Below are 11,708 nucleotides of genomic sequence, written 5' to 3' on the forward strand. Positions count from 1 at the left end.
TTTTTAATCAACTTTGGGTAGCTATGTACAGTCATTCCAACTGAACACTCCTCTAATAATCTCTACAACATACATTACAATCCAAAAGTTTGGAAGAAAAAAAACAGTTAAAAGATCAGAGTTGTAATGGCATACTTTATAAATGAACTAAACATTGTCACTGTGAAGTAACTCAAGATTAGGATGATGGCAAAGAGGCATTCCAGGACTCGGTGCTCCGAGCCAAAGATTAATCATCGAAATAGCAGAAGAAACGCAAGAAAAAACTGGTCAAAAAGGATAATAAGAGTTTGGGTTTTGCACTGATTATTAGGAAATACATGATTCATGTTTAATAGATTTTTTTAGTGGTGAGACCCGATTAACATTTTTTTTATCAAGTTAATTGCAGGGTTAATTGTATTTTTATCAAGACCACATACTAACAAAATAAGCAACATTTTCAATTCAAAAAGCCTTTTTGCTATTGAATAAGTGGATGAATGAGTTCAACATTTATCAGTTTTAATCTGCCATCAGATTGGTGCAAAGTGCTATCACACCCATTAAGCCTTCAAGTGTTTTTGGAAGCTCTGATCATACTTGTACCTTCTTTGAAAAAATACTCGTTTTGAAACGCATTTTGCATTGAGATGGCATTTTAGGCTTGAAAAGCTTTGGTAATAAGTTGACTCCTTTTTGCATAACTTGCACACCACAATAGTCTTTTTCCCAGCATCTCATCAGATTTAAATAATAATCCCAAATGGGCCCAAAAAAAAACAGGTGTCATGCATTACTGCTTGTGTATGTTTCTTGTGCATCAGATTTAAAGGTGTTACAAAAACACAATACAAAGATTCCAGCTCTAGACTACTGAATGTAAAAACTGCGTAACTGCGTTTTAAAAAATGTTCACATCAAAATCTGTGAAATTCAGAAATCAAAATTAACATGTTAAAGTTCCAACCCTATTTTTTGTTGTTGTTATAAAATCTCAGTAGAACAGATTGTATTGTTATTAATCCTTTTACAACGTTTAATTGTCCTTTGAGAGATTCCAGTCTCATTTGCTATCAGAAACTAACTTCTTAGTTCAATGAAAAGTAATTTTAAATTTAAATTTGCCTGAGATATAAATAATTTTGGGCTAAATTGCATACGATATGTAAACTGATTCATCTTTATCCTTCAACTCTTAAGTTGTGGCTCCTGGGAATCCTATCAACCATGAAACTAAATCTTTCTCTTCTTTTATAGCATTTATGCAGACATGGTCTAGTAATTTCAGTGTAGCCAAATAGTAGTCATACTGGTTTAAAAGGAAGGCATCATTTTACAAAACCTTGAAGTTGCATCCAACATTTACCCTTCAGTCTGTTTTCATCCACATCTTAGTAAGTTAGAGGCAACCCTTGGAATGAAACAAAACGATGTAAATAAAACCAAACTGCATATTGAAGACAAAATATTCTAGCACTGTTTGAAACTGTTCTTTCACTGGTTTGTCTTGGTAACATTGAAGGTTGCCAAGACAGACTTGTATTCAGGTGTGCTGTAACAACAGTTGACAGCTTTTTCCCCCTCTCTGTGGCTTATTGACAACAAAATGGACTTTTTCCAACATCTGAAAGGATGAATGCACCTGCAGCACCTTCTGTGTTTTTTGTTAGCTTTTCAAGTCTAGGATTGTGAAAACAATTAATTTCTCTGCAACTATCAGGCAAAACTACTTTTCAAAAAGACACAAACTCTATATGCAGTATTTATGCTACTTTAATATTTGACATGTATTGTTACATTGCAAACACACATTTTTGAGTGACTGCATAGCCTGCAGTCAGTTGCAATGATTTTTTTTAGGAAAATTATGCTCAACTGGGCTGAAAAAAAAGTCTGGATGGAGTTTTTTGAGTTTTTATTTCATTTGAAGACAAAAGTTCAAAATCATCTCTTTCCATCACATTGATGAACTTCTGTGTGTTTGTTTATAACATCATATTCTAATAAAATAGATTGAAGTTTGTGATTGTAAAGGTAAAAAAAAAACACAAAAAATATCAGGGCTATAAATATCTTGCATTATTGATCACGTCTGTTTGATTGCTTTTTAGTACAAATAATTAATTACCTAATTTCCTGCAATAAGTTCCTGTCGCATTGTGTGTATGGAAGAGGGATTAAAATGACAGAGTGGAGACTCTGTCATCGCTTTAATGACAGACATGATATGAAATGGTTGGATAGATGGTCTGCGTATTTCAGAAGATGCTGATCTGCTGGGCTCTACTCATACGTTTGAGAACAGAAACTGCTTATCTACTCATGCACAGCCATCGCTTTGATTTACAGATGATGATCAGAAAAAAATGAAAATGTTGGGTGAGTGGCAGGTGTGTGAATAAGGATGCCTTGTTGATGCAAGAGGTCAGAGGAAGACGAGGAGACTGGCTCGAGATGACAGAAAGGCAACAGCTGCTCAATTAACCGAACAGAGGGACGCAGAATATCACCTCTGAACGGACAACATATCAAACTGTTAAGCAGATGGGCTACAGCAGCAGAAGACAACACGGGATGCCACCCCGTCAGCTAGATAGAAAAGAATTGAAGCAAGAATTTGCACAGGTTCATAAAAATTGGACAGTAGCAGATAGCAAAAAATGTTGCCTGATCTGATGAACGTTGATTTCAACTGCACCATTTAGATGATAGTCAGAAATTAGGTAAAAACAACCATGAGGCATTGTTCCATCTGTGCCAATGGTTTAGGCACAGATGAGACATCTTTTTCTAAACTGTGGTAGTGTGAAGAATATGTTCTTGGCACAGAAAGTTCCACCTTAACATAGTTTACACACCACACCATGCCAGACTATTATTGTTGACTGTGCCCATCCCTTTATGACCACACTGCATTCATCTCTTGATGTTTACATCCATCAGGATACCGCACCATGGGTCTGATCTACTAAAGGTTTGATTGTAAAAAAAAAACAAAAAAAAAAAAACAGATGAAAACTTCACATCACACCTGATCTACAAACAACATAGATCAGATTTGCAAACAAGATGTCGTAGCCAAATAAGGAGAGTCGCAGGTGCAATAAATTTAGAAATTTTATTTAGTAATTTGTTGCCCTGAAACTGGCCTCTGTTGCCATTATAACAATTATTCTCATGCTGTTCTTAGGAGCGTTTTACTTAGAAGTAGTTTGTATGATGAGCTCAGCAGATGCCCAGTTCCACCAGGTGTTTGCTAACCGTTGCTGCCGCTAGTCTGGTGAAGCTGTGTGGGAGGAGTGCTCTGTTGGGCAGTAGCTTGGTTGAGGCCTACAGCACTAAGGAAGAGCTTTGGGTAAATAGACAGCGCTTTGTCAGAGCAAGCGCTAAGGCACCCCTGCACGTCTATCACAGGAGATTCAACATGAATGAAAGAATCAAAGCAACACTGCATGTGTTTTTGATTACGGAATAACATTATAACATGAATTAAAGCTAAAGTCAATTTTACATAAGACCCAACCTTTATTATTTTCCACAACAATGCTGGTGACACTAATTTGTAACACTAATTTGCGCTTTATGTTACCATTTGCTACTTTATTAAACAGTATTCTGTAATTTCTTTCTACCATATTTGCTTTTCTCTTCCTGATATGGTGCCCATCTCAAATTTCCATCCACATTCATCACTTTCCTCTGCACTAATTTCTTTGGCACAGGTTCATTCTGTCTCCTCTTGAATGGGTGTACCACATGTTGTCTCATTGCTGCCTCTGTGCTTCTAGAGGAAAGGACCAGGGGAAAGAACTCCAATTTCCCACAAAAACAAAGTAATGACATTTCAAAAGCCCACGGAGGGGATGCTGGGACTGACAGAGTCATGGTGATTTCACAAAACGGTGAACAATTTCAAAACACTGTGGCTTTGTCTGTCAAACTGATTTTAAAGCATATTTTGAGAAAAAAAAAAAAAACTCCCTGACAGTCTCTGCATAAGATTGTATTTTATATTGTTAGAGAAAATGAAATTTCCTTCTGTCATTCTTTCCAGGAGATGAAAAATGTGATTCTAAAAACAAAGGCCTGTGTAGTGACTCTAATGCAAACTCTTCAAGGTTCTATATTGCTCAATATGTGGGACTTGGTCTTTAATCTTTAGCATCTCAGCAAGAGATGAAAAGCTTTCAGAAACTGGACATAAACACAGTCCTTTCGTGCACTTTTGCATAAGATACTTTGTAAAGATTTCAGAGAGTCCGTTTCTGATGGAAAACATCCATTGAATGAAACAATATCTGGAACAATGATTTGTCTTTTCATAGGTGTACATAAAACCAAGACACATAATTAAAGAGTTTGTACTGTGTTTTTTGTTCCAAAAGTACAGAAGTTTCAAGACTGACTTTTTGAAAAGAAAAAAATAAATAAATAAAAAATAGCAAAATATGTTGCTCCCTTATTAGTTCTAGAAGGTAAGCTATTTCAAATAAAAGTCTAAAGTGACTGAAAAATACTTTAACGCGTATAAACAAAATAACTAATGAGACATTTTTTTTCTTAAACAGCAGCACATTTGCACTGAAGTGATGCTTAGGGGGAAAAAATAGATCTTTTGTTCTGACATTTCAAACCAGCTAATTTTCTAAACTACATGAATGCAACCATTTTATTAATTATTGAACATTATGTTGGTAGTGTTTTATGTTGTAGGCAACAAGAATTGATTGATTTCACACAAATAAATGAATGCATCTAATATTTTGTAGCATGCATGATGAAATGCAGAGAAATTCTCATTAAAAACAATGAGACAGTAATTTGGTTTAGTATCCAACATATTTGCAGTGTTTTAACATTGCTACAAACTGTTTTAATCACTCCATTGTCTTTTTTTCTGATCAAGTACCTAAAATTGTGCCACACAAATCATTCAATGTGAGAGAAGCTTATAAAAGCAGAAAGTTGTTGGCCAGCCTGACATTATCTTCATTCACTGATAACTTAAAAGAGCTACTTCCTTTAATACTTGGAAAAAAATAAGGCTAAGAGTGACTGAATAGCATTCTGAGAGACAGACTTGACTTTGATTAGAGCTAAGACCATGAGATTTCATGCCATGAGATCTTGTTACACCACTAGTAGCTTTGGTTGTTGCATTCAACATCGTCTCCTGAGCTTTCAGTAAAATCTCAGGTTAGTTCAGAAAAAAACATTCCACAAGACTTACTTCACCATAGCTGAAGAGTAGAAACCATAAAATATTACAGCAGCAAAATGAGAAAACCAGTATTCATTTGAGGTTTGAAGCTAAATTAAAAAACAATTATATAAAAAAAAAAAAGTAATTATTTAAACGCCAATAATGATTCCCAACAAGATGTGGACTGATAAATTAACTCATGTTCCTTTTTGAAACACAGTTACAGCAAGGTTCCTTTGAGTTCGCAGTTGTAGTATGTTCCGGTCACATGTGTAAATGGGGTCATTCAACTGAGGGTTGAGAAAGACCCCGCAAATTATTACTGTGACACAGCCTTTCCTGTTAAATGCTGATTTATTAATACCGAATCAGATAATCAATAGCACTGATTTAAAGTCAACGGCTCTAATAGGTCTATGATCTACTTGGCGATTAACTGCTCAATAACTATTCAACACTGTGTGATGATGGAAAGACTGAATCTGTTGTTGTAAGAATCCATCTGTGTGTGCGGGTGTGTGCGTGCGTGTGTGTGTGCGTGCATATAAGTACAAGCTCCCAACAGTTTTCATCTGTCTTTCAGCACATTAAACAAATATTGATGGTCAAACTAAGAAATGCTTGTGCCCCACAGTATTGTTGGAGAAAAAACAAATTCAGGGGCAAAACCGAAAGAAATAGGTTTCATAAACCTTATAGGAAAACTATTACAGACACGCACACATACACACACACTGACGCATACACACGGAAGATCAGAACGCACAGCCTCCAACCATTCACAGATGAAAAGAGCTCAGTACATCCAAGCAGTACCTAGGACATTTCACACAGTTTCTGTCTCACACACACATGCACACGCACGCACACGCGCGCACACACACATAATATGACTTCCATTGATTTTTCATTAATTTCCATATCCTGACTGTAAGCTCTAAACCCTAAACCTAACCTAAACTCAATTCACACCATAGTCCTAAACCTAACCATTAACCAAAAAAATAAGACTTATTATTATTACACAAACACTCACACACACTTACTCAACCTGAGCATCAAAAGATAAAACATGAAGGCTGGACCAGAAGTGCAATACAGAATTTAAATGAGCACAGTCTACTTTTTAGTTGTCACTTTATACTATCACCCCACTTTAGAGACAATGCTCAAAAAGCACAGTCCATATCTTTTCTCCCTTTAAAGATTATGAAGATCAAAGACTTCAAAATAAACCAAAAGGAAAAAGAGAAGCAACAAAGATGGCTAGAAACTATTTTTCCCACTGTTTCCGAATTAAATGACAGGATATGAATTCACAACAGAAAAACTGTAAAGCACTCATAGGATGTAATCAAATCAATCCTACAGGTGAAACAGAATAGGTAATAAACGGGACGCCCACTATCATCAAGACTCCAATGGTCTCAGTCAATTTGCTGTTAGATAGCCAAATAGAAAATAATGACAAGTATTAGTATTAATACTGTGTTTTCTCACTATATCCGTATTTCCTCTATGTCCTTGTTCCATTTTCCTTTCCCTATATAAGGACTTGCTGGATCTCTGCAGAGACAGTGTTGGTGGATGGAAAGAGACAGACAGCAAACTAAAACTGGAATGTTTGACATCAAAATAGGGTTAAAACAGGCTATTTTCACATCTTTTAACAGGTGAAACTGATCTTCTGTATGTGCGTATGTGTAGATTTGAGAGTGTTGGGGAGTCCAAAATAAAATAAGACACAGATGCGTTGGTTATTGACTCACCAGAACAGTGACAACTCGTAGCACGACTCCCCTCATGTTGTTTTCCAATTTCCTGTCAGTCAAAGTGCCATTCAGTCCATGAACCGGGTCCCATGTGGCGAGCTGCAAAGTATACCCAAAAAGAGGAACATTAGATCTGAAATGCCAAAAACATGATGACATTTTAGTTTTGATTTACATAGGCAGGTTTTCCACAGTCAAAACATGTAGTACAGTAGATTGACTTAAATTTCTCAACATGTAGAGGGGTATATTTTGGACCCTTAATATATTGAATTTAAACAAATTTGACTTAAACGCTGCACCCATATGACACTAACAACTTTTTTTTAACTCAACCAAAATAACCCCAATTAATGATGGCAGTTAGTTATTAAATATGAAACAGTATGCATGATGGTGCTCAAACCTGAATAGATCTTAAAATGTCTTTAAAGGTCTGTGATTTCAGTAAACAGTGCCTACAGCTTTATAATCCGTTACCTTTAGGAAGTTATGCAAGTTGTATAGCCCATTATTTAACTGAATGATCCTTGTAGTTTTGTGAACTGAGAACATGATTTGCAATTTATTGCACCCAGTTTGCTATATTGGTGTAACTCTATAACCAACAAGTTCTGTACTTTAACATGTGATATGCAACAGGATGTAGTCAAATCATGTGTATTATAAAACCAATAGCTTTTAGTTTGTCGAATCTACACAGGAAAAGAACAGCAGTTCCTTACATTATGAACAAAAATGCACCCATCTTAACTTCTGCAAATGCCAGACACCAAATTTCCTTCCGGGAAAAAAAAAAAAAAAATCAGAGGAATCACAAAGTTATTAGTCAAGAACATGGGAGAAATTGTTAAATGTATAGGTTAGTAGATGAGTCTAAACATTAGAAGAATGTGGTAAAGAAAAACGTTGGTGAACTGATTACAAATGTTTGTTTTGCAAATCAACATTTATTTTCTTTTTATGTAAAGAATTTCTAAAACTTATTTGTTCCACAAATACATTCTAAGCAATTATGTTAAATCAAAAATATTATTTTAATCAGATAATAAAAAAATATACTGTTATCTGAAAAGTCCGATTATTCCTATCAGAGATGCACTTTTGATAATCAGATTTCGGAAAAAAACTCCTGATTTTCTGGAACTCAAAAGGTGCAAGGTTCTGACCCAGACTTCGATGTCTATCAAATTGCATCATAAACGTCCAGTCTTTTCCCCAGGACCACATTATATAATCTCTGTACTGCCTTATGCTTTCAATAAAATATTATTTTTAGCTTCAAAGATCAAAGTAGGCTGGCTTCCCTGTGGACAGAGAACCAGTAGGAAAGAAATAAGTGATTTAGCTGTCTGCTACCCAAAGACAAACACACAGCTACATAAACACACTAGGAAGCACACACAGAATTAAACAGCTTGGTTTCTGCTTAAGACACACACGCACAAACTGGGGGAAGGAAATGTCAGGTAATCCATTTTTCAAAAGGCTAAAGTTACTGTTGGTTGTAAGATTTTAAGTCTTTTTTTTTATCAATTCCCTTTTGGGAAAGATACTTATGGTAATACTTATCTGAACTGGTTTCTTTTATGAAGCTCTATTTGGTTAAAATTTTATTGAATTTCTGAAGCATTTTCCCAAGAAAAGAATGTAACAATGGATACCTGGTCCCCTAACAGAAATATGTTGGTAGATGTGGAGCTGGAACAAAGGAGCAGGTTTTTCATCAAAAGCCTAAATATTGGCAGTACAGCAGTTGACCAGTGTGCCACTGAGAGAAGGAAATTGTGTCTATGATATTCGTGGCATGAGAAATCATTACCATCGTTTCTTTTCCACTAATCAAAAATAGTATTTGTGAAACTCTTGGATAATCAAAAGGAAACCAACTACTTGATCAAAGAACAGACACTGCCTGCTTTAGAAAATGGTACATCTATTTTTGCCAAGCCTCTCATTCAGGCAAATGTTCCATATACTTTGCTTCATAGGTTTTTTTATTTTATTTCACACATTCAGTAGTTTTAATATTTTTGTAACTAATGATTCTCATTTGCAGTGGCCTTGATGTTTTAAAAATGAAACAGAATGCTCTCTTGACACCAAACTCTCGTTATCTAGGAAGGGTCTTTGGTGCAAAGAGCTGCTATATTTAATCACTAATTTGAACAACAGCCTATGTGTTGCTTATTTAAAGGATGAAACAATGAAACTAGTTGATTGAAGCAAAAGGAAACCAGGTGAGATAGCGTGGGTATTGTGGTACATGTTTATTCCTGGAAAAAGAAACGGTCTCTCAAACTATAGCATGTGTGACATCAATAAAAATGTGTACCATAAACTTTACATCACATGCTATCTTAGTTTCAGCCTCGAGGTGGAGATGTGGAGCTTGCATGAAAGCCTGAGCTCTGGCACATTTTATAAAATAGAAGAGTTTTTGTAATCTTGCTGGGCCAACATACATTTAATCTGAATGAAGACCAAACTCTTGGAGTTCTTCTGGACACTTTGTCAGTGTCACTGCATCCCTTCATCATTTTGCAAAAAATATAAGAATGTGTCCTACTTTTCACTCATATGTTGTGTAACAGTTCAGTCGTACATGTATATCTGTATCTGATTCCTAAAACTTGCATATCAGGAAAACCAGTTTACCCTAGAAGGCTAAACGGATATTAAGAAGCAAGATGGTAAAGTAACTCGAGGCAAGAAAAAGATGAATGGTAGCTGGGTAATTTATTAGAAAAACAAGATAGTGATGGAAGGGTGAGACCAGACTTTAGTTGCTGATGCAAGTGATTTAAATGTGTATATGATTAATTACGTAGGACACAATACAATAAAATATATCAAACAGTGTTGACATAAAGTAGCTGATATACAGCATACCAAAAACACAGACACTTTGTCATTTATTCATTTTATTTGATGAAAGTAAACCGGCTGTGAGAGGATGTGTCCTGAACTGTGCCAGGGAAAGTGTTTTCCTAATGAAAAACAAAGGTGAAATGGATGGATAAATTATTTATAACAAATGCAGTTTTAAGTTTCAGAAAGTAGAATTTACCTTGAAATAGTGTTTTTTTTAATTTAGGGCCAAACCCCTAAATGAAAAGCAAACAACACTCAAATGGAAATAAGTAAACCTTTGCAAAATACTCTTTCAACTGCACACTCTAATACTGTTAGACAAAGAGCTGCTGAGCTCTGCTGAGCTCTAACCCCTTTATTAAAAAAGTCAGTATGATTGAAATGAGAAATATTTAACAACAATGAATAACAAGCAAAAACCAAACAAAGCGGTTTTGTTATATAGATGTTTGACTTTAAAGGCTAGATAGTTTTCTGTTGTGATCGGAAAAAAAGTTACCTAAAATTGATCCTTATGCAGTCATTATTTCCCTAGATACTTTATTGATCACGGATTGCAAGACAAACAAAAAATGTTTATGTTAAATTGGCATCCTAGACGTTTTGATGTTTTGCATTAAAATTTTGAGTATTTCATGGTGATTGAATAAAAATATTTACTGGCCATAAATGTATATTTCTAATTTCTAAAAGTGAGATTTTCCTTCAAAAAAATAAAAATATTTATAAAAATATTTTATATATATATATATACATACATACATATACATACACACATGTCCTTCTCAAAAATTAGCATATTGTGATAGTTTATTATTTTCCATAATGTAATGATAAAAATTTAACTGTCATATATTTTAGATTCATTGCACACCAACTGAAATATTGTAGGTCTTTTATTGTTTTAATACTGATGATTTTGGCATACAGCTCATGAAAACCCAAAGTCCCTGTCTCAAAAAATTTGCATATCATGAAAAGGCTCTCTGAACGAGCAATTAACCTAATCATCTGAATCAACAAAGTAACTCTAAACACCTACAAAAGATTCCTGAGGCTTTTAAAAACTCCCAGCCTGGTTCATTAATCGAAACCGCAATCATGGGTAAGACTGCTGACCTGACTGCTATCCAGAAGGCCATCATTGACGCCCTCAAGCAAGAGGGGAGACACAGGAAGACATTTCTGAATGAATAGGCTGTTCCCAGAGTGCTGTATCAAGGCACCTCAGTGGGAAGGAAAAAGTGTGGCAGAAAACGCTGCACAACGAGAATAGGTGACCGGACCCTGAGGAAGATTGTGGAGAAGGACCGATTCCAGACCTTGGGGGACCTGSKGAAGCAGTGGACTGAGTCTGGAGTAGAAACATCCAGAGCCACCGTGCACAGGAGTGTGCAGGAAATGGGCTACAGGTGCCACATTCCCCAGGTCAAAGGTCAAGCCACTTTTGAACAAGAAACAGTGGCAGAAGCGCCTGACCTGGGCTACAGAGAAGCAGCACTGGACTGTTGCTCAGTGGTCCAAAGTACTTTTTTCGAATGAAAGCAAATTTTGCATGTCACTCGGAAATCAAGGTGCCAGAGTCTGGAGGAAGACTGGGGAGAAGGAAATGCCAGAAGTCCAGTGTTAAGTACCCACAGTCTGGGGCGAAATGTCAGCTGCTGATGTTGGTCCACTGTGTTTTATCAAGGGCAGGGTCAATGCAGCAGCTATCAGGAGATTTTGGAGCACTTCATGCTTCCATCTGCTGAAAAGCTTTATGGAGATGAAGATTTCATTTTTCAGCACAACCTGTCACCTGCTCACAGAGCCAAAACCACTGGTATTACTGACCAAGGTATTATTGTGCTCAATTGGCTTGCCAACTCTCCTGACCT

At 35.9% G+C, this 11,708-nt stretch overlaps 1 protein-coding gene across 4 annotated transcripts in view; it reads right to left on the reverse strand.

Moving 5' to 3' along the window:
• grid2 (glutamate receptor, ionotropic, delta 2) overlaps positions 1–11,708 on the reverse strand; it is a 448,080-nt gene that overhangs the window by 118,917 nt on the left and 317,455 nt on the right. For all 4 annotated transcript variants that reach the window (XM_008418414.2, XM_008418415.2, XM_008418417.2 and 1 more), the window contains one exon: positions 6,955–7,056. In XM_008418414.2, coding sequence (XP_008416636.1) covers positions 6,955–7,056 — 102 coding nt within the window. The remainder of the gene's footprint in view (positions 1–6,954; positions 7,057–11,708) is intronic.

The sequence above is a fragment of the Poecilia reticulata genome, linkage group LG9 (assembly GCF_000633615.1).
Source record: "Poecilia reticulata strain Guanapo linkage group LG9, Guppy_female_1.0+MT, whole genome shotgun sequence".
Taxonomy (NCBI): domain Eukaryota; kingdom Metazoa; phylum Chordata; class Actinopteri; order Cyprinodontiformes; family Poeciliidae; genus Poecilia; species Poecilia reticulata.